The 27434-nt window shown below is 43.2% G+C and overlaps 1 protein-coding gene across 1 annotated transcript in view; it reads right to left on the minus strand.

The window, feature by feature from the left end:
- CPLANE1 (ciliogenesis and planar polarity effector complex subunit 1) overlaps nucleotides 1-27434 on the minus strand; it is an 89049-nt gene that overhangs the window by 46929 nt on the left and 14686 nt on the right. The window contains exons 13-27 of the mRNA XM_045848088.1: nucleotides 26673-27421; nucleotides 25870-26078; nucleotides 25583-25663; nucleotides 23486-23650; nucleotides 20812-20985; nucleotides 17163-17391; nucleotides 15695-15834; nucleotides 13618-13835; nucleotides 11327-11491; nucleotides 6612-6750; nucleotides 5845-5954; nucleotides 5519-5677; nucleotides 5294-5402; nucleotides 3486-3777; nucleotides 994-1909 (exon numbers count right to left, since the gene is read on the minus strand). Coding sequence (XP_045704044.1) covers nucleotides 994-1909; nucleotides 3486-3777; nucleotides 5294-5402; nucleotides 5519-5677; nucleotides 5845-5954; nucleotides 6612-6750; nucleotides 11327-11491; nucleotides 13618-13835; nucleotides 15695-15834; nucleotides 17163-17391; nucleotides 20812-20985; nucleotides 23486-23650; nucleotides 25583-25663; nucleotides 25870-26078; nucleotides 26673-27421 — 3855 coding nt within the window. The remainder of the gene's footprint in view (nucleotides 1-993; nucleotides 1910-3485; nucleotides 3778-5293; nucleotides 5403-5518; nucleotides 5678-5844; nucleotides 5955-6611; nucleotides 6751-11326; nucleotides 11492-13617; nucleotides 13836-15694; nucleotides 15835-17162; nucleotides 17392-20811; nucleotides 20986-23485; nucleotides 23651-25582; nucleotides 25664-25869; nucleotides 26079-26672; nucleotides 27422-27434) is intronic.

Consider the following 27434-nt stretch of genomic DNA (forward strand, 5'->3'; position numbering starts at 1 on the left):
CAGGTCACCTGTCTCTGAAGCCAGTGGGGATCGCCTTCAGGAGTCCCGCAGGGCGGCAGCAAACCAAGCAGCAGTTCTTACTGGGAGCAAGGGCACCCCCTGTGGCTACAGAACCGGGCCCAGTGTCTACAGCCAGCAGGCACCCACCTTCTGTTCCTCCACGGCAGGGCCTTCACGACAGACTTTGACTCATGCTGACTGAGGGTCCGGCTTCCCACTGGCCTGCATCCAGGTGGTAAAGGTGATCCACCCCGGGACACTGAGAGCCCCTTGGAGCCGCTAGGCACAGAGGAGGAGGCCTGGACAATCACTGAGGTTTTGGGGACAACCGAAAGCCCTGGCAGGCACACTGACACACTGCCTCTCCTACACAAGGCCGCCCTGGCCGGCCCGGGGGAGGTGCTGTTCCATCTAACATGCGGGCGCCAACACGGGGTCAAGGAGGTGAGGCACCTAAGGACCACGTTGCACACAAATGAACGAGACCAATCTCCAGAAACAGATCTTGTAATAGCACTTAAAATAATCTTCTTTCCCCTTCATTTTACAGTCACAAAACCACAAACCCTAAAAGCCTCTATGGAAGTACTTTTACTCTAATGAATTACTTTTAAAAATTTGCCCTGGCTGGTGTGGCTTAGTGGATTGAGTGCAGACCTGAAACCAAAGGGTCACTGATTCGATTCCCAGTCAGGGACCTGGGTTGAGGGCCAGGTCCCCGGTACGGGGCGTGTGAGAGGCAACCACACATTGATGTTTCTCTTTCTCTTTCTCCCTCCTTTCCCCTCTCTCTAAAAATAAATAGATAAAAATCTTTTTAAGAAATTATAGGAGCCACTGGAAGCAAAAAAAATAGGTGTAATACAAATTATAATCAATCTTGTCATTAACTTCATTTCTTAGTAATCCCTCCAAAGATGGGGAAATATAAACATAGTGTTAATCTAAAAAGAGAATTCTCCTTTGTATGTAATAAACAACGCAAGGACTTACCTTAATAACGACATTATTCGCCTTGTAGGTCGCAAGATAGGGTTGTTGCGAAAGCCACAGCGCTGCGAGGATGGCGGCCGTGGAGGTCCGCACGCGGAGGACGGGGCTGCGCCCGCAGGGTGCCGCGGGGGGTCGCGGGGCGCAGGGCAGCCTGCGGTCGGCCCAGCGCACCATCCACTCCAGCAGCCTCCGCAGGCTGCCTGGGGTGCTGCTCAGCGCTGGCGGAAGCTCCTCTGCAGGGTTAGTATCGCTGCACCGAATCACCTCGAAAACACACCTTCTCCTCTTGACGGACTTGGGAGTCCAGAGAGCAGAGTCCATCAGTCTCTGGATCACAGGTTTCTCTGTGTTGCCGTCGTGTGCTCTGTAAACTGACCTTTGTTTTAAACCAAACAATCCACAGTTCCCTTCACTCCTATTATCCTCATTCCAGGGGTTCGCTAGACAGGGTCTGACCCCCTGACTACCCTCTGCGGGAGCTGAAAGCGCCTGGCTCTCAGGCTGTGCAGGCTCATGCGGCTCTGGCTCCGGAGCAGCAGCAAAGCAGGAGCCGGCTCTGAACACGTTCCGGCTTCCGGGTGTGCCCTGACGTCCTTTCAGTGTTGTGCGTATATCAAAAAGCAAAGGGTTAAGTTCGTGCTCTCTAAGGTGTGCAGAAAAACTGGTTAGAAATGGAATGCCAGGGTCCTGGGAACCACCCATGTCTCTTTCAAGAACATAGCTCAAGAAGAGATCAAGGAACTTCACATATTCATCATCATCACGTTCAAACTCCCAAACGCCTATTACGGGAAGTTCACTTTGTAGTAAGTTTTCATGATCTTCTTGTCTGTTAAGATTTTCTTTCTGATTACCTATTTTCTTTTTATCATTGGGCTTAGCAATCAATGCAAATTCCATGTGATTTGGGGCATCTCTACAACAAAACAAAATTAGAAAGGACAATATTGAAAATCACTTAATCACTAAAATTCTGGACAATAAAAATTCTCTCCACTGATTAAGTCATATCTTTTTTTTCATGCCTCGATGACCTATCTTTCAAATCAGGGGGTTGGACTAAAGGATATATCTCTAAGTGTTCTCTAGAGCTGAATATCCTGAATCTAAAAAATATCACACATTCATAATAAAAGTGAAAGTTTGTGTTACAAGAGATTAAAATGTGCTCACAGAAATTTCCCTATTGAAAAAACGCTGCCCTGGCCGGCGTGGCTCAGCTGGTGGGAGCCTTGTCCCATGAACTGAAAGTCTGCGGGTTCGATCCCCAGTCAGGGCTCATCCCTAGGTTGTGGATTCAACCCCCGAGAGGCCTCACACAGAGACAGCGGATCAGTGTTTTTCTCTCACATCGTGCTTTGTCTCTCTTTCCCTCTCTCCCTCTCTCTTTCTCACCCCCTCCCCCCTTCCTGTCTCTCTAAAAGCAATGAAAAAATGTCCTCAGATGAGGATTTAAAAAAAAAGAAGAACGTTATTCTGGGGGGGGAAGTCCTAATTGGCTAGAAGTCAAATACAATAAAAACCACACGGCACCAACTCAGTGCACGGTTCTCAGTCCCCTCTCGCGTCCGCCCTTCCCAGCACCTGTACCATGTGCTTGAGCCAGCAGGACTGCCGCGGATCCCTTACCACCAACAGCGTGGGGAGGGGGCGTTAAACACTTTCTACTGCTATTAAACCTGTTGGGCAAGCACATTAACTGCTAACCATAATTATTTTTAAATCTGTTTTCTCTCAACATGTTCCTTGGGGCAGAACACAGACCCCTAGTTCCCCAAAAGAGAAATAAAAGGTTCCTTAGGCACTGGGCTGAAGTCGCCACCTCTTTGTCTCTCCTTATTACAAATGCGCAACGGCAGCCTCCAGGGTATTCCAAACAGAAGCTGTTTGGTAAAAACGAGCACACCACTTATATGGTTTAAGCAGATGTTTGAAGTGGATGGAATTACCCCACTTAAGCAAGATTATGGTCAATTATATAGTCTTTCAGTCGTGAGAAGGATAAATTACATTTCAGATACTGGAGTTATAAAGAAAAAAATCTGTTTAATTCACAGTAATAGGGGTTTAAATAACAATACTCTCTCAATTTATGGGCAAGTTCCAAAAATGAATGTGTAATTTCCTTCCCTGGAAACTTAAAAAAAAAATGACATAGCTAACCCAATAATCCTAAATTATTTAAGTCTCAAGATTACTAAAGAATTAAAAGTCTTCCAGTGAACTCTAGGATTTAATCTAGTCATCTGATTTTATACTTTCAGGTGACAAAACTATTTCATCTCTCAATAATGGTTTTAGTAGGTTTTCAAGTGCACAGTCTCATTTCGAGTTCCTAATGTCCTGGGGAGGAGGGGCACTTCTCCCCATTGCTAGTACAATCAGTGAGGTTGCTGGGACTAGAAATCAGCTCATCAGGTGCACAAAAATATTGAAAACACTTTTTTTCCCAAAGGAAGTGAATGCCTGCTATGAAGAGATCTCCACTGTACCTTTCAGAGAAATGTGTCCTCCTTCTTTCTTCCACCGACAGAGCTTCAGAGACAGTATCTGCGTCGCTGGGCACCAGAGAGCTGCCCAGGTCGGTGAGCGTGCTCCTGCTCAAACTAGTCCCCAGGGAAAACCTGTCGAAACCTGCGCCCTCGGCCGGCGGCTCTTCTCCGGCCGGCTCCCATACGTGCGTCTCAAAAGCTCCTATGTTTCTCTGCACACGCCTCAGGGCCTTGACCCTCGCTTTGTCGATGGAGTGCATGAGGACCGACATCGCTTCCTCAGCGTGGGGACCTAGAAGGAAAAGAACAAGAGGCTTCACAGTTCACTGAAAGGCCCCAACGCAAGCCACAAGGGGACCCAATTCTGGTCCCTCCCGGGGACATAAAATCTGACAGCGGAGCCTTTATTTCCCCATTCTCATGGGTCATGCTTTCAGTGTTCGTTGGAAAGCCACCGTCCATGCTTTAAGGTAGAACTGCAGAGGCTAGAGAAGGTCCGTTAAAGAACAAAAAGGGCAGCCCTGGTCGGGTGGCTCAGCTGATTTGTTGGGGCTACATCCCGATGGTTCGATCCCCAGTCAGAGCACAGGCAGGAGTCAGCCAATGAATGCGCGGATGGGTGGGACGAGAGATGGATGCTCCTGTGTCTGTCTCTGTGTGTCTCTCCCCGCTTCCTCTTAAAATCAACTTTTAAAAATTAAAAAAAATAAATAAAATGGACACAACCCAGACTATAAAAAGTGTACCCTAGAAAACAATTAAGAAGTAATTTAGCCACCTCAAAAACCAGAAGAATGATTGTAAAAAGAATCACTAATATGTTTTCTAGTTCCACAGTGATAAATAAGAGAAAAACGAGTATAATTTTAGCCGAAGAAACAAGGACACCTTTCCATCTTCAACTAATGGGAAACAATAGGGAGGAAAGTTTTCAAGGCTGACTATTAAATCTTAAACATCAATACATAAACAAGACAGTTTAGACAATGTCAAAAAAAGTCTTAAGAAAAATATAAATCACAAATATAAGTATATTAATGAAATAATGTGCAACTATAGGACATAAGTAGACTTAAATGCTAGATTATAGTTCTAAAGATGTGGGTGATTTCAATTCTTTAAAAATTTCCACAACACGGTCAATGTACTTAATGCTACTGAACTCTACACTTAAAATGGTAAATTTTATATTATGTATATTTTACCACAATAACAAATAATTTCCACAAGGATATCTAGAATGCATAGGATAAAATTAGAAGCATAAATAACTATTAAGAGAAAGGGAGAATACTAGTTTTCAATAAAATACCTACATCATGCAAAGCACTATATGCTCATTTTATATATTTTATCTTATTTAATCCTTTCAGTACACATTTGTAAAGCCACTGTTAATACAGTCATTTACAAATAAGGAAACGAGGCCCAGAGAGACTGAGCAATTTAGTTACTCAATGGCAGAGCCCTGACATGCAGCCAGGTCTTTTGTCTGGCGCCCCGTGATGGGAAAGTGCCCTGCCTTCTCACACCCCTGTCTCGGAGGGGAGGAGAAATGCACAGGCACTAGGAAAGCGGTGCTTTCAAAACACAGCGACCCCTGGCCAGGTAGCTCCATCAGGTAGAGCCTCATCCCCACGCACCAAGGCTGCAGGGTTGGTCCCCAGTCGGGGCCCATCCAAAAAGCAACCAATGAGTGCGTAAATAAGTGGAACAAATGTTTCTCCCTCTCTCCCTAAAAATCAATCAATCAAAAATATGAGAATCTTCAGCAGTTTTTCTATCAGATATTAAAGAAACAACAGTACCTTTCACAACACACTGCCTGAGTCTCTGTTGAAGAGAGTGGTATTTTTCTCTTAAAGGAACCCTGATGTCCTCAGGATTGGGAAATGCTCTCACAAAAATCTCTGCTACCTTTAGGAAAATTCAAAAGTGAGTTGTATGAGCAACAACATTCTTCATCAAGATAAAGCCCTTTGAAGTCTCTGATTCTGACTCAGTGAGCGCCCGCCTCCACCACCCCCCCTCACCTGCCGGGTCGGGGGCAGTTCTGCGACGAGGCTCAGAATCAGGTCCTGAGTGAGCTCCTCGGTGTTGGCGAACCGGGAGAAGGGCAGCATCCGGCAGGCCCACTCCACGGCCCTGAGGCAGCACTCCACCACACGGGAGTCAAACTCCACCTGGAGACCCTAAATGGGCATGGAGCGAATTCATTTCCCGTTCACTTTAGACAGGCAGACCAGAATAAATTAAAAAAAAAAAACTTGCTGCAAACAGTAAAATCTACCAAGCGATAATTTCACGAGTCGTTCTTGTTCACGTTCCCTGATTCTTTTACGAGGGCAAATTAAATTACCTTCCTTCCTACCGCGTCTTCTCTTGCCTTCTGATACTGTCTGCAACTGTAGGATAACTCGTCCCGGACGTGCAGCATCCAACACAAGGCACAGAGCTCCCGGAAGCAGCCTGGACCAGGAGTGCAAATACAAGAGAAGGCTGCATAAGCGCACGCACCGCTGGAACGGCCCTGCCTCTCTCTGCTCGGGACTGTTCCAAAATGAATGTGTTTCGTTGATCGTAAAAGAAGTGTATGGTCATTATCAACACCTTATGTAAAAGTTATGGAGAACCTTCCAGAATTTTTACATACAATATATTATTCTAGAATATTTCATGCATGTCAGTTTCATACAAATGCTGAAAACAGTTAACAAGTAAATAAATGTGTTTACTAGTAGTTCACTTGCTTTAAACTTTATAGTATGTTGTGGATACTTCTCAAGCCAATACGAACAGCTGTACTTAATACTGTACAGTTCATTTTTTTGGAAAATCATGTACAGATAAGCATTTAAGGTTAAAAATTTAATACTAAAACAATTTCCAATATCGAACCATTTTCTTTATTGAAAGCAATACACGTACATAAAGATACATAATACCATATTATGCTGTTTTCTTTTTTCTTCACCTAATATATCTTGGATATCTTTCCATGGTGGTAATATTACACAGTCTTTTCATTGCCAGTAGAGTATGGAAACTTTCCCAAATCACATGTAAAACATATCATTACTAATATCAGGGCCTGATTTCTAAGCAAGCAGTTTGTTTTGGACAAACCTATTGCTTTAATGGAAACTTCATCAAGCTTCTTGTCTCCGGCTGCTCCGGGTCGAAAGAATGCTACGCCTCCTACACAGTAATTAAGTAATGACTGAGGAAAAGGACTCAGTGAAGGAAGGGACCCTTTCATCCGAATCTGAAAGTGAAGAATGACAGAATACAGCGTCAGTATAAATCAGTTTTGAAGGAAACTAAAGCAACCAACAGCAGGCAAAGACACACCACAGAGTTGGGATGCACAGCGCAGTTCCTACCCTATGTAAGAAAACAGCCCTGGAATTGATCGGCTGCACTTTCAGAAATGCAGCTCACAATTTTAATTTTTTAAGATTTTATTTATTGATTTTCAGAGAAAGGGGAAGGGAGAGAAAAAGAGGGAGAGAAACATCAATGCGTGAAAGATGTCTGTTGCCTCTCACATGCCCCCAACTGGGGACCTGCCTGCGACCCAGGCATGTGCCCTGACTGGGAATCAAACCAGCGATCTTTTGGTTCACAGGCCGGCACTCAACCCACTGAGCCACACCAGCCAGGGCCCACAATTTTAATTCTGAAATTCACCAGGTTCAATCTCAAGAGAGAAAAAAAAGATTTAATCAAATTACCTACTTGTCACTCAGTTATGATTGTATAAGATTAATTTAATATTTTTTCCTTTCTCCAAAAAAATGATAAGGAAAATAAATTTCACAAACTTTCATCTAAAATAAAACTATGTGTAGTACCTAAATCAAATACAGAAAAAGAAAGGTAGATCTACATGCATAACTTTTGAAAAACTAATCCATAAATGACAGAATTAGAAAGTCATCTTTTGGCAACCCCTAATAAAATAAGGACTCTAGCGAGGACCATCAGCAAATGCTAAATTAAGGGAAAAGGTGGTGGTTGACGGAGCCGTGACAGCGGGTAGGGCTGACCCGAACTCACTAACCCGTCTCACAACCACCGACAGTGATGTAAGGGGAAGGGTGGAGAAGCACTAGCTGGCTGTTACAAAACAGTCCCAGGGATACAAAGTCCAGCACAGGAGATACGGTCACAACTACATGTGGTGCCAGGTGGGGACCAGGAATATCGGGGGACCACTTTGTAAAGTATGTGATCGTCCAGCCACTGTGCTGTACGCTTGAAACTAATGCAAAATATCACATGTATATTGTAATTGAAAAAATATATTAAAAAAAAATAAAACACTGAAAACACACACACATATGCATGCATTCACACACATACACATGGAAAGAAAGCAAACTGGGGAAAGATGAAACAATATCCAAGGAACAATATCTAAGAAACTTAAAATCTGGTGATAGATTCTTTTTACTTTCCAATTTTTAGGTTTCCATAACAAAAAGTTTTACAAAACATTTGTCCCACATTTTCATGCCTTATTTTTTATGCTACCAGGGAAGTAGTTGTTCTATATAGCTTTTAAACAAAGATATTTTTAAAGAGCTTTAGATCTATAGAAAAAGTGAAAAGATCGTAGTACAGGGTGTTTCCATCCACTTTCCTCTATCATCGACAGCACGATGCATTAGTACAGTGCCTTTGTTATAATTAATGGACTGATACACTGATACATTATTAACTGTCAACCACACATTATTCAGATTTCCAGTTTCACTCACTGTCTTTTTGGTGTTCTACAGTCCCAACCAGGATACCACATTCCATTCAGACATTATGCCTCCGTAGGAACTTCTGGCTCTGACAGTTCTCAGACTCTTCTTGTTTGGTTTTGTTTTTTTATTTTAGTTTCTACTTCTCAGTCTACTTCCTAAGTAAACTTAGCCAGGTACTTTTGGTAAATAAAAGCTTTTAAATGTATATAAATACATCATTAATTTTTTTATACTAATATTATGTCAAATGAGAATCTATGACCTGGGGAGAGCTGGTGAAATTGCTCATGTTTATACGTATAAAACATTTCAGGAAGGATACTTTAGTATAGTGGTTGCCTCTGTGGACTAGGAGCCCAGGATGAGAGGGAAACTCACTTTTCCCTAACTCCTGATTACCACTGGCCTCCATGATTTCTGACGAGAAATAAGCCATTGATCTTATCCCGTGTACGTGGTGAATGGCTTCTCTTGTTGCTTTCCAGATTTCCTTTTGGTTTTTGGCTGTTGACAGTTTGACTGTGACATGTCTAAGAATGGGTCTCCAAGGTCATCCTACTTAGTTAGCGTTGTTTGCGCCTCTTGGAAGTGTGGACTGATGTTTTTCATCAAATTTGGGACATTTTTGGCCATCATTTCTCTGAAGTTTCTTTCTGTCCCTTTCTCTCCTCTCCTTCCGGGAATCCCATCTGTGTACTGTGGCACATCTGAGAGTGTCCCACAAGTCACCAGCCTCCGTTCCTTCCTCGTCATCCTTGTTCCCATCTGCTCCTCACACAGCGTGGTCTCAGCGGACCGGCTTCCAGTGGGCGGAGTCTCCTGCATGCTCTGGTCTGCCGTGGGGCTGCTCTCGTGAACTTTTCAGGTCAAATATTCTACTTCTCAACTCCAGAATGTCTACCTGGTCTTCTTTAAAAAAGAACTTCCATGTCTTTATTGCTATCCTCTTTTTAGTGAGACATCATTCTCATTCATCCCTTTAATTCTTTAAAAATGGTTTCTTTATTAAACATATTTAAGACAGCTGGTGAAAATCTTTGTCCGGGCAGTCCGACATCCGAGCTTCCTCCGGGGCAGTTTCTACTGGTTGCTTTTTTCCCACAGGTATGAGCTGTACTTTCAAGTTCTTGAATAAATGTTCTCTGGATGCTTCCAAGTCTTCAATTAATATCTAGAGTCCTGAAAAATTTAATCCTGACAATTTGTGCCAATATTCCCATTGTTTTGGGAGAAGAGCAGTGTTTTCGATGACCTTACTCATCATTTTCCCTGCACCTTCACTAGCTCTTTTAAATTACACTAGGACACGCAGCAGGCTTATGCAGGCTGTTGGCAGAATTGCGTTCCATGTGGTTGTAAGACTGAGGTCCCCTGCTTCCTCGCTGGCTACAGGCTGGGAGCATTCTCTGTTTCTAAAAGCTGCCTTCACTGCTGGGCCTTCCACCCTCTTAAGCCAGCAGGTGGGCCGAGCAAGTCCTTCACTCCTCTAGTCTCCCTGTTTGCCTCCTTTCCCTGGTCTTCCCTTTGCACTGGTCTCACTAGATGTCTCTTCTGCCTCCCTTCTTTCTTTCAGTGCTTTTGTGGTTGCACGGGGCCCACCAACATTAACCAGGGTAATCTCCCTATTTTAAGGTCAGCCAATTAGTAACATTAACTCCATCTGCAAAGGTCCATCATACCACATTAAGGCATTAATAGCATTCTGACTACCACTTGCACCATGCTTTAACAAGCAATTTAGTACTTGTAAAAAAAAATTTTACAAGGAGGAATGTCTTTAGCTGTGGTGCCAATTTTAACAGAGTCCACAGTCTTTACATGCTGGTTGAATTAACTGAAACTAGATTGAGATTATTGTCAGGAGTTGTTGGTAAGATCAACCTTCAATGCAAATATAATTTATAATTTAAAAAAATGTTTTCTACAATAGCCCTGGCTGGTGTGGCTCAGTGGATTTGAGTACCAGCCTGTGAACCAAAGGGTCATCAGTTTGATCCCCAGTCAAGGCACATGCTTGGGTTTCAGGCCAGATCCCCAGCAGGGGCTGTGTGAGAGGCAACCACACACTGATGTTTCTCTCCCTCTCTTTCTCCCTTCCTTCCCCTCTGCCTAAAAATAAATAAATAAATAATTTTAAAAATAGTATTCTATAACAACTTAGAATCTATACACAATTCTAAAATGAAGTTTCCTATAACAAACATTCAGGTTCAATATATTGAAACTATTAAAACCAATTCTTTCAATAATAGAGGAAAACTCTTTGTTCTCCTTAGTAAACATACTTAAAAATTTGGGGGGATGATAAGTTATAGGATGAATACAAACATTTCTCTCCAAAGAAAGACTAATTTCAAAACCAACTTGATAAACAACTTCTCAGAGCCTCTCTAAGTGGTCTGTCCTACTAAAAAAGTCATAGATTCTTGTCTTAAAGGTAATAATCAAGGGCCAAATTAAGGATCCTTGGGGCTCATATTTACTTCCACCTTCACGGAGAGACAGGCCCCAGGCCTACAAAGGACCTGCGGCTGGATGAGGGGCACAGCGCAGATGTCCCGTCTGGCTGCAGAGCAGAGAAGAACGCAGCTCCAGCCGGGTGGCGGTCAGCGTGGGAGCCGACGGCCCCTGAGTCCCAGGGAACCACTTGGCTCAGCAGACAGCCGGGGAGACTGGCAGGTGGAGACCGCTGAGGGGAGACAGAGCCAGGAGCTAACTCGAAGCCTCCACGGTCTGACCTCACGCAAGCACCACAGAACACAGGCAATCCCTCGGGGAGAAGTCAGAGAAAACCATGAACTGAGTTTTATCCTCAGTGACTGGAGTGGGAGGAGAAATGTGACCGACACTACCTGAAATTAGCGGAATGGCTTAGACTTCCCACAGGCAGGCAGGATGGGACTAACAGAGACCCTGCTCCGAGTCCGCACCTTTCAGCAGAAGGAACCTGGTCTGCCTGCAGTGCTCACTGCTGATAAATCTCAACATCGATCTACAGCGCAGGCCCCCTTGGGGAAACGCCACTCTCACCGATATTAATAGATAGTAGCGGATTATTTAAGTAAGCTGAGCGAGGCCGCGTACCTTCTGCATGACCTTACGGGCCCGCCGCAGCCGCAGGATGTACCACTGCGCGGCGGGGAAGGAGCATTGCGCTGCGCGGAAGAGCAGGAGGAGGCGCTGGAGGACGCCGGACAGCTTCTGGCGATTCCCTTTTTCGGCTTTTAGAAGGAGATCATCCCCATCTTCCTGAAGAAAATGAAACCACCAGATTGTACAGCCAGCCATATGAGAATGGAAAGCATTAAAGTGAAAATAAGAGGGTGCTTCTCAAACCAGAACATTCCTGGAGATTTATATAAACGATGTTGAGGCACAGCCTGAGATTTCAACTACGGCTCTTCCTAGTGCCAAGAACACAGTTCTCTCCCCTCAAACAATGTGAGGGGCTAATCGACCCCGACCCCAGTCCCTCCCCCACAACAGTGAAAGGCCACCACCCCTGACTCCACGGGTAGAAAGTTACAGGGAGAGCTCCTTCCGAGGAGAATGCCCTTTCCTCCCTCTGCCTGGAAAAATCGTTCTCGTGTTTCAGCATCACCTCCTCCGTGAAGCCCTCCCACTGTGCCACTCGGGCACTTTGCTCAGACGTCTGTCTCCCTTACAGCTTTCACTAACTCACTCTGCATGTTGTACGCCTGTTTCCCACAACACTGAGCACTGCCCTGGAGCAAAGGCCTTCTCCTGGGTCTTCGTGTCACCGCAGTACACAGAATGAAGCCCAGCATGTAGGAGAAGGGTCCAACAAACGCTTGTTGAAATACACCATTCAAGTCAGCAGCTAAAGACTAGTCTTCCCGAAAATGAGATGATGTATTATAAACATCTGCTTCCCACTGCTGCCACTGTGCAAGCGTTCTGTTTTTAATCGGGTATCTGCCCCTCCCCTACACAGCCCGTGTGATCCCCAGCTTCCAGGGGAGGCTCAGCAGGCCCTGCACTGTCCCTAGCCAAGGTCACTGGCTCAAGGACAGGCAAGTGACCTCAGTCAGTCCCAGAAGAGTGACTCTCAGGACTGCTGCCTGGAATGCTGGGAGAGAAATTCTTTCACAGCTTTTCTTTTACCCCTCCCCTCTCCACGGCCATGGGCAAGGTGTCCTTGGGAGGTGCTGGCAGCCATCTTGCTCCCACAAAGGGAGCCAGCCTTGGGAGCTGGCACCTTAGAAAGCAAACTAGAAAGAACCTCTGTCTTTGGTGGCATGACTGAGTCAGAGGGCTGCCCCCGCACTGGGCTCCTCAGTGAGGCCGGTCGATTTTGACTAAGTTTTTTACTACATACTCCCAACCCAAGGGACTCTGACAGATATAGAGGGACAAAGAGTAGGAATCCTACCACTGAGACTTATTTTAACAAAAATGATAGAATGAAACACTACTAAGGATAGTAACCACTCCAACTAGTATCAGTATAACATATCCAAAAATATCTTTAATGCGATTCCAATTTCCACACCAAATGCTGAAGCCTCAGATATGAGAGGAAAGAAGAATCACTGAGAAATACCATGAACCATTCATTCCTTCTCTTTGTAATATATTACATTTGAAATATTTTAACCTATTGAAACATAACTAAATACAGCAATTGAGACGATAACTCTAAAAAGGGAAAAAAGGAGACACAGATAAAAGTTGCTAATACTGCAGCAATGAGTAGTAAAGAAACAACACCAGAACCACTTCAAAATATTAACCAAATGTTAAAATAATTTAAATGTAAATAATTTACATTAATACTTTAAACCTTAAAACCAGCTAATTGTAATGTTATAATTTTCAGTAAGAGCAGATGAAAAATTACTGAGAAGAATACAGTATTGCTATTTATAAAACAGAACTACCAGGTTGAATAGTGTGGGAGAAAAAAAAGGCCTTTCAAATCAAAGGAAAATCAAAGTAAGTCTTTCAGAAGAGGCAAAGACAATGAGGAAAATACAAGACTGAAACAGTGTATGGTTTCCAAATCCCAACATTTGTTACTTTGTTACCCTAAACAAATGTCTATGGTTTTAAAATCTGGATCTAGAGAAATGTGTCTCAGTTTTATTATTGCAATAATTGTAACATTTATTGAATACCCACTACATCCTAGGGCCTAAGGTGAAAGGCTTTCACACCTAATCCTCGCTTCACTGGAAGCCTTACCATCATTTGCATTTTACTTAAACCGTTTAAGTACACTGTGTAAAATTACAGAATTAATAAACAGCAAGGCTGGGATCCAGAAGTTTGTCTTCGGAGCTTGATTTTTTATTACCGAGTTCATTGTTTTAAAAACTGGACGACATCCCCTTTAAATGAAAAGGGCAGCTTACTTCACTAAGAACAGCCGGCTGAGGACAGTACAGCGGGGGAGCTGGCAGGTACAGGCCGCCCGGCACCAAGCCCCAGAGCCTCTTGCTGAAGTCCTTGGCCGAGGTCACCAGGAGCTGAAACGTCTCCGACAGGACGTCTGCGTCGGCCATGACTGCTGCTTTCAGCACTTCTTGCAACGCGCCCAACAGCAGATTCACATCTTCCTCTTCGATGGGGTCTGCCCGACACAGAATTAGGCAAAATAACAACAATTAACATGGTACTTCTCATTCTGAAGAAGCTGACTGTCAGACATGAACCTATGGTTGACATGCACACATCCAACTTCTAGACAGAAACTTAATGATCATTCTGTTACTTTAAGATTATAGGCAGTAATAGCACAAATAGTTTTTCAAAAATTATATGACATTGTAAAAACAACTATATAACAAAAATATTTTTGAAATACAGTCCTGAGTCAAAAATAATAAATTAAAAAATTAGTACAAAAAAGAATGTCAAGGAAGACACCAAAGTAGACAACATTGTGTAAGGGCAGTGGGAGAGTAATAGTGATTTTTTAATTTCTCTTGTTAGTTCATCATAGTACTTTTATTACAGAAGTTAGTAACAATGACTTAGAATATTTTAAACATACTTTTAAGCACAGAATGTAATATGAAAACACTCAGATACTGACTTTTCATCCTTGTCTAATATTTACATTTTTGCTATATTCAAATTATATATATATTTTTTTAAGATTTTTAAAAAGGCTTTATTTATTTATCTTTAAAGAGGGAAGAGAGGGAGATAGAGAGAGAGAGAGAAACATCAATGTGTGGTTGCTGGGAGCCGTGGCCTGCAACCCAGGCATGTGCCCTGACTGGGAATCGAACCTACGATGCTTTGGTTCACAGCCCACGCTCAATCCACTGAGCTACGCCAGCCAGGGCCAAATTACATTTTTTAAAAATAAAATGTTACCGATATAGCTGACACTTCTACGTATGAATCATACTCCGCTCCCTTTCTCAGAAGGCAGCCACGCGCCAGAACTCCGTGAGGATGTCCTGAAACTCCCATCACTCATGGGTTGCGTTTTCCTGTTTATACCCTCTGAGGCCTAACTCCTCTGTCGTATTTTCCAGTCCTTTTCTTCGCATCTATTTTGTATGCATTTATTTTATCTCTCTACATATCCTCGGTGTTTGTACAGACAGTTCAAATTCATTTTCCAGTTCATTAACCATCTGCTGAAATTGTTTTTTTTTTAAATTGGATAACTGAGTTTACATACACTCAAATTCACCCTTTTTAAGTACACAGTTCAATGAGTTTCCACAAATCTACACAACCCTGAAGGAACATCTCCATCACTCAGAAAGTTGCCTTACACCCCAGTTCTGTCGAGTCCCTTCTTACTCCCAGGCAACCGCCGATCTGTGTCCCATCCCTAGTGTTGCTTTTCATAAGATGTCACAGAAACGGAATCGTACAGTAAGTAGCCTTCATTGCTGACTTCTTCCATTCAGCATAAAAGGCCTGTGATTCACCCATGCTGTGGTGTGTTATCCACAGGTTGCTCCTCTTTCTTATTTAGTGTTCCATTGCATAGATATATATATATATATATTTGTCCATTCACAAGCTGATGGGCACTTGAGTTGCTCAGGTTTTTGGCTAGCATGAAAAGCTGCTAAGAAAATTCAGATACAGGTCTTTGGGTGGACCTATGCTTTCATTTTTCTTGGGTAAACATCCAGGGATGGAAAACATTGAGTTTTTACTTTTTTTTCTAACCCCTGGATTTCACTTAATTTCTTTACTCTTTTTTTATATAAAGATTTTACTTATTTTCAGAGAGGGGAAGGGAGGAAGAAAGAGAGGGAAACATCAATGTGTGGTTGCCTATCACATGCCCCCTACTTGGGCCCTGTCCGGCAACCCAGGCATGTGCCCTGACTGGGAATTGAACCGGCAACCCTTTGGTTTACAGGCTGGGGCTCAATCCACTGCGCCACCCCAGCCAGGGTCCACAGGTTTACGTTAATTAACCTGATACATGTATCAGACCACATGAAGGTAACGCACCTGTAAATTGTTTGTATTTTGAGCCCGCTTCATTTTTCGCTCCCAAAGAGGCCGGCTGACCTAAAAAACACTGGAGCTTTTCCTGGAAAATCTGTGCTGGAGTCATGTTTAATGGTAGATTCTGGCCTTTTTTCTTGCACCTGAAAGTCACATCGAGTTAGGAGAAAGAATTCCAAATTTTGAAAAAAGCACCGTTCACACATCGGAACTAAACATAAAGTTTGAGAAACAGTGAAATTCACGGTCAGTATCCATCCTGTATTTGAGAACGAGACAATCGGGAAGTGCCGCTCAGAGGCGAGGACTGCGGCTCTGCACCGTCACGGCGCTCACGGGCCTCCCGCCCTGGCTTCCCCTGCTGCCCTACATGCGTGTACTCCAGCCAAACAGAACCCACCTTGGGGTTCCCCATATGCCTTTGCTTGTGTCTGGTATGTCCTCTCTCCCTGCAACTATTCACTCCGTCAAAATCCTACTTCCTTTCAACACCCACCTCAGATAACGCCTTCTACGTAAAGTGTGTCCGTCCTCACTGCCCCGCTCCCGGGACTCCTGCTCTCCCCACACACAGTACCACTGGCTGCTCCTTGCTGCGGCCCATGAACTATAATAATGGTGTGTTCTGTTTTCTCTATTAAACTATAAACACCTTAAGCATACAAATTATGGACTACCTTATACCCACTGTGATATCTGGTATACAGCTTGGCATAGAAAAGTTACTTAATAAGTAAATGTATGTGTAATTATTGAATTGAAAAATATAAAAGACACAGGAATTCCATAATATTCAGAAAAGTTAAAATAAAGGGACTAGTTCAATTAGCTTAAAACTCAAATCCTGCCCTACTGGCTGGTGTGGCTCAGTGGACTGAGTTCCGGCCAGTGAACCAAAAGGTTGCTGGTTTGATTCCCAGTCGGGGCACATGCCCGGTTGTGGGCCAGTTCCCCACTTAGGGGCATTTGAGAGGCAAGCAATTGATGGATCTCTCCCACACTGATGTTTCTCTCCCTCTCTTTCTCCCTTTCTTACCCTCTCTCTAAAAGTAAATAAAATCTTTTTTAAAAAACCCTTAAATCCTATTTGGGACAAACTCTCCCACTGACTATAAGCTGTTCAAGAGCACTACTAACAAATACATGTTGTAAATAAACATTTTAATGTAAATAAGTAAGCCACTGAGCTGTCCAACACAGTGCCCACTGGTTGCATGTCGCTATGTAAAATGAAATGAATTAAAACTAGATTAAAAATCCAGTTCCTTGGTCTTACTAGCCACAGCTCAAGTGCTCAATAGCTACGCATGGCTAGTACCACACTGGACAGCATGCACAGAACATTTCTACCCCTGAAGAAGTTCTACCAGACAATGCTGAACTAAGAATTCCACAGAATGTGTAAAAGTAGTAAAAAATACTTTAGATGATACTGTCACACTATTCCTCAAGTTTGCCTGAACATACACACCTGGTGAAACTGCCGTCTAGTTTGCGGAACAGCTGGAAGGCCACGCCAATCGAAACAGATGTCTTCCAGTCGCCAAGCTCATGTGCCAACCACACGGCCTCCGGAACCAGGCCCCCGATAAACAGTAACTCGAGGGCATATTCCACTGTCCACACGCTGGAAAGATTCTGGTCTCTGACAACACTGGCCACCTTCGAGTGCTGCAGAGGGATAAGCCGCAGGGGCCACTCTGTAAGTTAAAGAGAATGGATATCACAGTTACAAATATCAGAGCTCACACCTCCTTACTTGGATACACATAACTCTTCAATCAGTATGTTCTACACAAAACCACAACAGGGAAGACACAAAATGGGCTAAAATAATAGTTTTTTAAAAAGCTATTCTCGAATATGTTAACACGGAGGAAAGTGCCTTGTTAGTAGGTCACGAAGCAAGTCCCAGCATTCTTAAAAAATGGAACAGAACAGAGTAGCGACAGGAGAGACAACGTCAGAGTATATTACACAAAATAAAGGCAAATACAGTGTAACAACACTCTTGTGTCAGATCATACAAACAAAGGTAGGCACGTTTAAATACACTGGGTCACAGTGTACAATTGATTCGTTTGGGCTGCTCTGAAATACATGTCTATTTCTCCAACTATTATGAACTTTGGAGAGCAGAGACTGAATTTTCCTCGGAATGTCACATAGTAAAAAACTTCTTGGAGGTAATGCCCAAGCATATGAAGTGTTCAGTATATTAGTGCTTTTAAGAAAGTTGGAATGTGTGGTTTTCAGCATTCCTGACTAAACCACAAATCTGGCCTAGAATTAAATAAGGGCAACGTTCTTCTCCCCAGCCTTCTGTACTTTTCTCTAATTAAAGCAACTTAAATAAGCACCTTGAAAATATGACAACAGAACTATTATTTTTGTAAAAACACATATCACTAACATTTTCATTCCCTCCAACAAAACAAAATTGGTAGATGTGGGTTTCTGCTCCTTGAAGTGAAGTGGTTGGTTTCTCACAGACCTACATCGGCTCTGCCCACACCAGGAACTAACTTTTTATTAGCTTCTGACACATTTGGAGAGAAATAAAACATTCAGTCCAGCACTGGAATGTTTGATTCTGCATAGGCGGACGGCCAGGAGGTTGACTAGATTGTCCCTATGTTTTTATTCACTGAGCAAGGCATTGTACTATTAAAGAATCTGAATGACCTAATTTTCTGAAAATGTGACTTTCACACAGCAAACATCACACCAAATAAGCAACTCAAATAAATCCCCAATACATTCACTCACTAGTTCTGCTTAGAAAGATTACCATGAAATGTATTCTAAGTCAAGCCTGCTGATATCATTTTTAAGATACAAGAAGATCAAATAAACTAATGGATATGTACAAAGTTTCAGATATTTAAATTTTCAGTAATCACAGTCTCAAGCATAGGAAGAAAAGGCTTTGCCTCCTGCCCTCTCTCTCACTGAGAAGGTATCTCAGTGTATGTGTATATCTCAGGTATACAGGGTATAAAAAAGTGCCCCTCAGCTTTTATGAATGTGTATGAATCTGTCCAAAAACAATTCAGCAATTCTATCCCTGTCTTCCTAGAGTGTGATAAAGATCAGTCTTCCTTAAGTACGTGAAGTGATCTGTACAGGGAAAGATCAGGAGCCCTGGCTGGTGTGGCTCAGTGGGTTGAGCAGTGGCCTGTAAACTGAAAGGTTGCTGATTCAATTCCCAGTCAGGGCACAAGCCTGGGTTGTGGGTGAGGTTCCATCCTGGGGGTGTATGAGAGGCAACCAAATGGTTTCTCAGACATCGATGTTTCTCTCCCTCCGTTCCCCTTTCTCTAAAAAGGAATAAAATCTTTTTTTTAAAGACAAGATAAAGGTCAGGAGCAAACAGCAAGTCCTATAAACATTGCAGGGCAGGAAAGACAAAAAAAAAATTGACATACAAATTTTCTAAGTACCAGGATTTTACTGTCCCCCCACCCCTAGATTTTTCTAAAATGGAGTACTACCTCTCCTTTTCAGGACAATAATGTGGATTAAGGATATAATTTGTTGTCAGAAACATTAATACCACAAATGGGCAATGGGTGATCAATACCCAGGTTGTGACAAAAAAGAGGACTTAAATATAAACCACTCCGAGAACAACAAATGTCAAAGGTACAAGGGAACGAGGAACCCACTTCTGAGAGCCTCAGAAGACACAGCGTGACGGTGAGCGGTGAGCAAACACAGCCCAGGCTGTTCTCCAGCTTCCGAGTCCGAGTTAGGACCCGGGGGGAGGGCGCCGGGTAGCAAGCGGCTGGTCCTGGAAGAAACCCAGGGCCAGCTTCTCTGCTCACACCAGCTCCCTAAGAACAGCCACGAGCAAGTCAGGACCAGCTCAAGGTGGTCCCAGGGAAGCAGGGACCTACTAGACAAGGAGCCACTAAACCACCAGGAAATTTCCCTTCTGATCCTGCCTCACACACGACACTCTAGGGGCCAGAACCTCCCGGAGAACCCCAGGGAGACTCGGGACTGACACTCCTGTTGAAGCGTCCCAGCGGGCGAGGGTCGCCCCCTGCTCCTGCCCACACCCTGAGACAATCACAGAACAGAAGAACTGAACACAACGTGCCACCATCCACGGGTCTATGATTGGTTAAATCTGATGACCGCTTGCACTGAGTTCTGCTAAGCTTCTAATCACATTGCGTCTTGTCCCACTCTAACCCCTCCACGCATTGCTTATACTGATTTATCGGCTCCTGCTGTTTCCTGCTTAAAGCACTCCAGTAACTCCCTGCTGTACCTAAGATTCAGATTCCTCCTCCTGGCTGACATCCCCTGGCCCGTCTACCTCTGACTGCGTCTCACATCACGCCCCACCTCATCCTCTGCGCTCCGGCCACCCGCGTCTCTCTCTCAGTCTCCCAGACACGTCAAGTCTCTTCTTCCTCTGGGGCTTTCACACCAGCTCCCGTTACAATGCTGCAAGTACTGATGCGCCCATGGCTGGCTCTTCCTCATCACTAAGAGTTCAGCTTCAAGGCCCCCCTTCAAATAGCTCGCCCCTAAATTCACCAACTGAAACAGCCTCTCAGTCACAATGCATTACTCCACTTCAATTCTCTGCACAACTGTTGTTACTATTTGATCTATCTTACTTATATAGTCACTTACGGAACTTTCTGTCCCAACCTATCAGGTAGGAACTCCATAGAAGAACACATACTTTCTTTGTTTTGTTCGTGGCAGTTAGAATAAGTCTGCTTTGAATGTCCAAGCAAAAGTTACAGATGTTTTCATATTATTAATTTCATATGGTGCAAGCTAACATGTCGCCAGCACCTAGGACACTGTTCAGCACAGAGCGGGCCCTTAAGGGGAGTTAGCAGAATGGATGGCTATCTCGGGAATCTGTGCACGTGTTTATCTCCGTGGGGGCAGGGCAGCTACCCGGCATAGACAGATTAGGTCCATTTTTTACCCTATTAATGAAATGATTAAACAGAGCCAAGTGAATGATCCAAATAAAATTATAAAAGCAAACAATCCAAATGAAAATAATTCTAAACTGGTATCCTGTATATTATTATTTTGAATGGTATAAGCAAACTCAAGGTAAGAAAATTATTAGTTGGCCGTATTACCTCTTTCAACATGAAGCGGTGGAAGGACGTTCACACTGTGAGGTGGCAAAATGCAGAGCCGCCGGTTGGTGAAGTAGGCGGCCATGAACCGGGCCATGCACTGGATCACCCGCACCGCCGCCGACGGGTGCGCCGCTGCGGCCACCCCCAGCCCGCGGGGAGGCCGCTCGGGAGCTAAGGGAGGTAGCACGTGACCGAAGGAGATTATGATCGAACTATCAAAAGCAGTAATATTTAAATTCCCGACTTTATAAAAGAAAAAAATTATAATTAAATTTTTAGATGAGCATCCATGGCCTGTACAAGTTAATCTATGATAGGTATCTGTACTTCTTGAAGACAACAAAAATAATTAGCTCATAAGTATGAGCACATACACTTAGGAACTTTTTATGACTTTAAATCACTAGGGTTTTTAAAAAAGATTTTGCTTACATTTTTTAGAGGAGAGGGAGGAGAGAGAGGAAGAGAAACACCAAGGTGGGAAACATTGATGGGTTGCGTGTATGCACCCAACTGGGACCGACTGGGTGGAGGGCGAGGGTGGGGCTGAGGGACTGGGACTTCTGTCAGGATTCCTGGGGCGATTCTCATATATAAACAAACAGGAGCAAACACGTATCGTCCCTATTTGAGAACCAAAACTCAAAAATATAAACTGGCATTCAGGAATTTGAAATAGTTAAAAACTTAAATATATAAAATACTAAGTTAACTACAATTTTTGTGAATTTTATGGCCCCAACAACAGTAACATACCTTTGCTTCCCGTGAGTCCCTTGGTGCACGGTCAGTCACAAGAACACAAAGTTCTATGTGAGTAGAGGCCACTTCTATCCAATACCCCCGCACCCGCCACTCCTCCTTGCACGTAGTAGGCTCTCAAAAGTATTGTTAATAATTGTTTTACATATATATATATATATATATATACACACACACACACACACACACGTGTGTATATATATATAAAGGGAATCTTGAGAAAATTTTGTTAGCCTTTAAGTAGTATTTTTCATTTGGTCACCCTAAGTTTAAAGAAGCCTTTTGCTTATATACAGCTAGAAGAACTCTGTTTGATACTAGGCATCAAAAGTCTTAAAACCATGGATCCTCATTAATCCAGGAACCTCATTTCTAGAAATTTATCCTAAAGAAATTATGAGTAATGCTCACAGGAAGCTGTGGACAATGCAGCATTATTTAAAACAGCAAACAGGTGGCATGGCAACTACCTAAATGGGCAATAACAAGAAAAAGGGTTGCCCTGGCTGGTGGGGCTCAGTGGATTGAGTGCCAGCCCACGAACCAAAGGGTCACCGGTTCGATTCCCAGTCAGGGCACATGCCTGGGTTGCAGGCCAGGTCTCCAGTAGGGGGGCATGCGAGAGGCAACCACACATTGATGTTTCTCTCCCTCTCTTTTTCCTTCCTTCCCCTCTCTTTAAAAATAAATAAAACCCTTTTTAAAAAAGGGTTAATGGATTTGATACAACAAATATTATTTAATTGGAGAGTATTTATCATAATATGAAATTTTAAAAGATTACAAAACAGAACCCTGGCTGTTCTGTTCAACATTCCAGCTTGGTTGGCTAGAGTGTTATTATAATAAGCCAAGGTTACGATTTTATCCCCAGTCAAGGCACATACAAGAGTCAACAAATGAATGCATAAATAAGTGAAACAACAAAACCAATGTTTCTCTCTTTTAAAAAATCAATAATTTTAAAAAGTTACAAAACAATATACAACTCTATAAAAGTATACGTGTATAAAAGTATACATGTATAAATGTATATAGACAAAGAATGAAAGAATTATAAGGGATCTGGTTTTTGTCTCTGTACTTTTCCATATCTTCAAAATTGTCTAAAATAAACATGCATTACTCCTATAACAAACAAAAATTTAAAAAGATTAAAATCACAAAGAGTAAGAAATCTATAAATAGTGACTGAAACCATATGAAACTAAGTTTCCCTGGCCCTGGCTGGTGTAGCTCAGTGGACTGAGTGCCAGCCTGTTGAGATGACAGGTCACCGGTTCGATCCCCAGTCAGGGTATGTGCCTAGATACATCAACCAATTGATGTATCTCTCGCACATTGATGTTTCTTACCCTCTCTTTCTCCCTCCCTTCTCCTCTCTCTAAAACAAAATAATCTTAAAAAAAAAAAAAAGAAGATACTGAGCCGGCATGGGCTGCGTGGGCCTTTTCAGACGCACTGACTCACACAGTGCGTTCATTTGTGTGTCCTTTCACGCTGGGTTTGCTCAATCAAACGCGAGTCTTTTTATGATGGCAATCGAAATACTCTGCAGCCTCTTGAACAGATTTTTAAAAGGCTCAGAACACTTCACTAAGTGATTTTCATCACTTTACTAACGCACCTTAAACAACATTTAAGTCTAAATTTATTTAAAAATATTTGGTTACTATGTCTAACAACCGTGGCTGTGTGAAAACAATTAGTTCAGCAGGCAACTGCTGCTAAGTCCTGGAAATCCAACAATTGAAAAAGAAAAAAGAAGATTCTTGCTGGTGAGAGGCTGCCAGTCCAAAATTAAACCTAATAGGGCAGAACCACCAACTTTTATGTATAAGCAATTTCCGACCTAAACCTATAAATACAAATCGGTAAGATTAAACACACTGATTTTTGAAACACATACCTGAACTATCTTCATTTTCTCTTACGGGTAGGTGGGACCATGTCAGTACTGCTCTTACTAGCTGATCACACAATCCTTGAGCATCGTTTAAGTTATAGCTGTACAGGTGGCAGTACAAGAGAGAAAGGTAATAGCGTATCTGAAGAAAGCAGGTCCTTCTTCCTCCTTAAACCGGAAAGAATTAAGCGTACATTAAAAACCTGTTGCAAGGTCGTGTTCTTGATCTGGGTGCTAGGTAGACACTCGGGGAATGTTCCGTTTGTGAAAATTCATCAAGCTGTACACTTGCATTACATGAACCTTTCTGTATCTGTTTCATACTTCAGTATAAGATTCTTTAAAAGTTAGGTGAGCAATACTTTGTTAGTCCACATTTTAAGTCCTGAACAGCCATATTTTCTCTCATCAGGCCCTAGGATGTACCCAAGGAGAGATGAGCTCATCTCAGCACTAAGGTTCACTAACACCTACCCCAAGTACACATCGCCTGAAACAACGGGGAACACAGTGACCCCCAACTCCCAAGAAACCCCACGAGTATCAAACAGATGGCCGCAGAGACTCCCCAAAGGAAGGGAGACACTAACCAGTAAGACAGGCGTCCTGGCCACACCTGGAGGGCAGTTGGGACTGAGACGGCTGGCTGCCGGTCCCTTACCCACTCTTCCTGAGTAAAACAATTCCAGCTGCTTTGGGGGTCTCAATGTACCCCGTCACAACTTCTCACCAGATGTGACCCTGTGAAAATGTGACTATGTTCTGAACTAAGAGATAATACTGTGAACTTTCCAGAAAAGCTGCTTAAAGAGGAAAAACTCAGGTAGAAGGAACACCTTCTCCTGCCTTCCTCCTGTCTGCTGCCGGGAAGGCTGGGGCGATGGCCAAGCTGCAGCACCTGCCGTAGTGTGCGTCACTGCCTGCAGGTGGCACTGAGGAGGATGGGGCAGAGAAACTCGGTCCTGCTTTCAGCAGAGAGAGAAACAAACTCCCTGCTTGTGCAGCACTGTTACTTTCGGTGCCCAGAACTAGAAGCCACCCTCAGGGACATGGTGGGAATGAAGAGGTCCCCGACGGATTCACTGTGAAAACCCTTCCTCAGACTCCTCACTCCTTGGGGGCCACTCTTCTTCATCCACTTGGACAATCCCCAGACCTAAGAACGGCTACATGAGACTTCTTACAAGTCCGATTGCTCAAACCTGTTAACTATCCATCAACTGTGACTCCAGTGCCCAGCACCTGCCACAGGATGTGAGAAAATCGCTCCTTGTTTACATAATCCCTCTTGCAGACCTTGGTCAACCTGTGGGTAAAGTTGCTTATTTCACGGATTCCCAGGGCCTAATACAGTACGAGGCGCAGGGTGGGCCCTCAACAAAGACTGGCTCAGTAGATGAATGAAGCACAGGTCAGAAAATGTACTCAAGAACTGGATGAACCTGACCACGCAGCGGTTGCAGTCAGGGCCAGCTCCAAGGTCGCCAGCTCGGAGCCTCAGTCACACCCTCGGCCCTGCAGCACAGCAGCTGTTGCCAGGTCCTGGACTCCACACCCCTCTGCACTCAGCAGGAACTCCATGCAGCCCATGCTTAACCCAATGGTGAGTCTAACGCACAGGAACCTGTTATGTTTGAGTTATTTCAGGATAGAGAATCAGAGCTCCATATTTCCCTAAGTCTGTAAAAGGTCACAAAATCTTTGACCCAGTGTCTCATTTAGGTATTTGCAGTCCCTCTAAATGAAAAAAAAAAAAAAAACCCAAACCCAAAACCCACATTATTTTATTTATGATCTAAATCTCATTTCCCTTCTATCAACAATCAATCACATGGTCCATCACTAACCAATAAAAAAGGACAGAAGATGCCTTATCTGTAGAGAACAAAAAACTCTGGGTTCTACAAATCCAAGACTAAGACTAACTTTAGGTAAGTAAATCGGACAGTCAGGTTCCCACAATACATTATTCTACTTGAGCACTAAGAAAACACGGGCACTCAGAAAGCTTCCATCAGTTTCAAGGCTCTAGAGCGTGCTAAACTGCATTCCTACCACTGTTACAGCAAATATTATTTCAAAACAATCCCCCACCCCTACCATTTTCTTGGGTTTCTTGCAGAGCTTCCTTCCACAGCTGGACAGACTTTTCATAGGATCCTAACAGGAAACACTCTTCACCTACAAAGTTTTTAATCAACAATTAGCCATAGTTAATTACATTACTTTATGAAAGTTTACTTTTGTTTTAAAACTCAGTGGATACAGCTCAGCCAGAAATTTTGAAAAACAAATCATTGTAACCAATCGATAAAATCGAAGCCCAGGTTAACTATACACTGCACTGCTTATTCACGTAGTTAGGAAGTGTTCATAAAGATACTGACCCTCGATAGACTTGAGCTCCAAGGTCAGGTCCAAGCAGACTCCGGCGGCCTGCAGGGCAGCCTGTATGTGACATAACAGGGACTGGACAGTAGCTGCTTCGTGTGCCATCTTTTCAGTTAACTGCCTGTCACCTGTAGGAACTCTGTGACTTAACTGTGTTTGATACCACAGAGTTTTTTTATACAGTGCTCTCCAGAGGACCAGCAATCTGCACACAAAGGTAGACAGTCATCAAAACCACACTTCAGACGAGGGATATCAGAAGCAGCACAGCCTCCTGCTTAGTTAGCCTTTGCTGTTGCTGCATTCTTCGCCGATGTCATGACATACAAGTATACTTGTATACAAACTGACCAGACTTAAATATAACACAAAGTCCACTGATCAAATATACACTTCTTATATGTAATATATTTTTAAAATTTTCACAAATGCTTTATGTACCTGTGGTCATTTTTCTATAGTACTTACCTAAACCAAAATCTGTCAACAGTATCCTGGTTGCCCAAGGCTAATAAAATATGTGTTGAACAACATTTGACATAAGTCCTAAAATATTTTTAGATTAAATAAAATCTATGGTGCTGAATGCTAATGGATACAAGGTTTCTTTTTGGGAATGATAAAAATATACTGTAATTAGTGCTAATAGTTTTGCAACCTGGTGACTATACTAAAAATCACTGAATTTATAAACTTTAAAACAGTGACATTTATAGTATGGGAATTACAGCTCAATTTTTTTAAAAAAAAGGAAAAAATCTGTAATGCTGACGGTACCCCGATATTAAAGAAATTATACCTGTGGCCTGGCTGCTGAACAAGATTCACTGCTTGCGGAGGAGTCTTTAAAGATGAGCACCAAGACCATTTTCCCTGAGAATGACTATCTTGAAGTATTTGAAAAATGGGTACCACCAACGAGTCTTGATTCGATGCTGAAATAACTTCGGGCTGCAGATAATACGTGCCGTTTAAATGATCAGCGACCATCCTGAGTAAGTGAAAACAGGCTAAGAGCCGCTCCGAGGACAGTGGGCCCTGCCGCGGCCAAGACAGCAGCAGCTGCACAGCGCTGGCGGCCAGCTTCAGCACGGGCCCCACCGCCGGTCCGGACCCCACGGCCCAGTGCTGGGCCGATAAGCACTGATGCAGGAGTTGAAAGACACAAAGCACCCATGCATTTTGTCTTAGGCTTTTGCTTAAAAAAAGGTCAGGTTTGGGGAAAGGGCATTCTATAAATTGAAGAATGTAGAAAAAATGAGTAATGCAAACTACTGTGTAATTTAACATTAAATGTTTCTCCTTCACATCTTTTGAATTTCCTATAGTCCACGCTGCAAGAAGATTTTTCTGGACAGAATGCAGTTCTGTAATGGTTCTGTCTGACTCCTCGGTGCTATCCTTTGCATGTATCGTATCAAACATAGACGCAAATTCCAGTCTTCCCTCCTCGACACTACTGAACAATGGATTGTTTTTCTGGTTCCAAAAAGAAGATAAGTTGTTTGGAAAGTATGTGCTGTCATTAGTTTCTTCTGCTTCAAAGTCCTAAAACATGAAT

Source organism: Phyllostomus hastatus, unplaced genomic scaffold, assembly GCF_019186645.2.
Source record: "Phyllostomus hastatus isolate PE091 unplaced genomic scaffold, TTU_PhHast_1.1 phas_contig_58, whole genome shotgun sequence".
Lineage (NCBI taxonomy): Eukaryota > Metazoa > Chordata > Mammalia > Chiroptera > Phyllostomidae > Phyllostomus > Phyllostomus hastatus.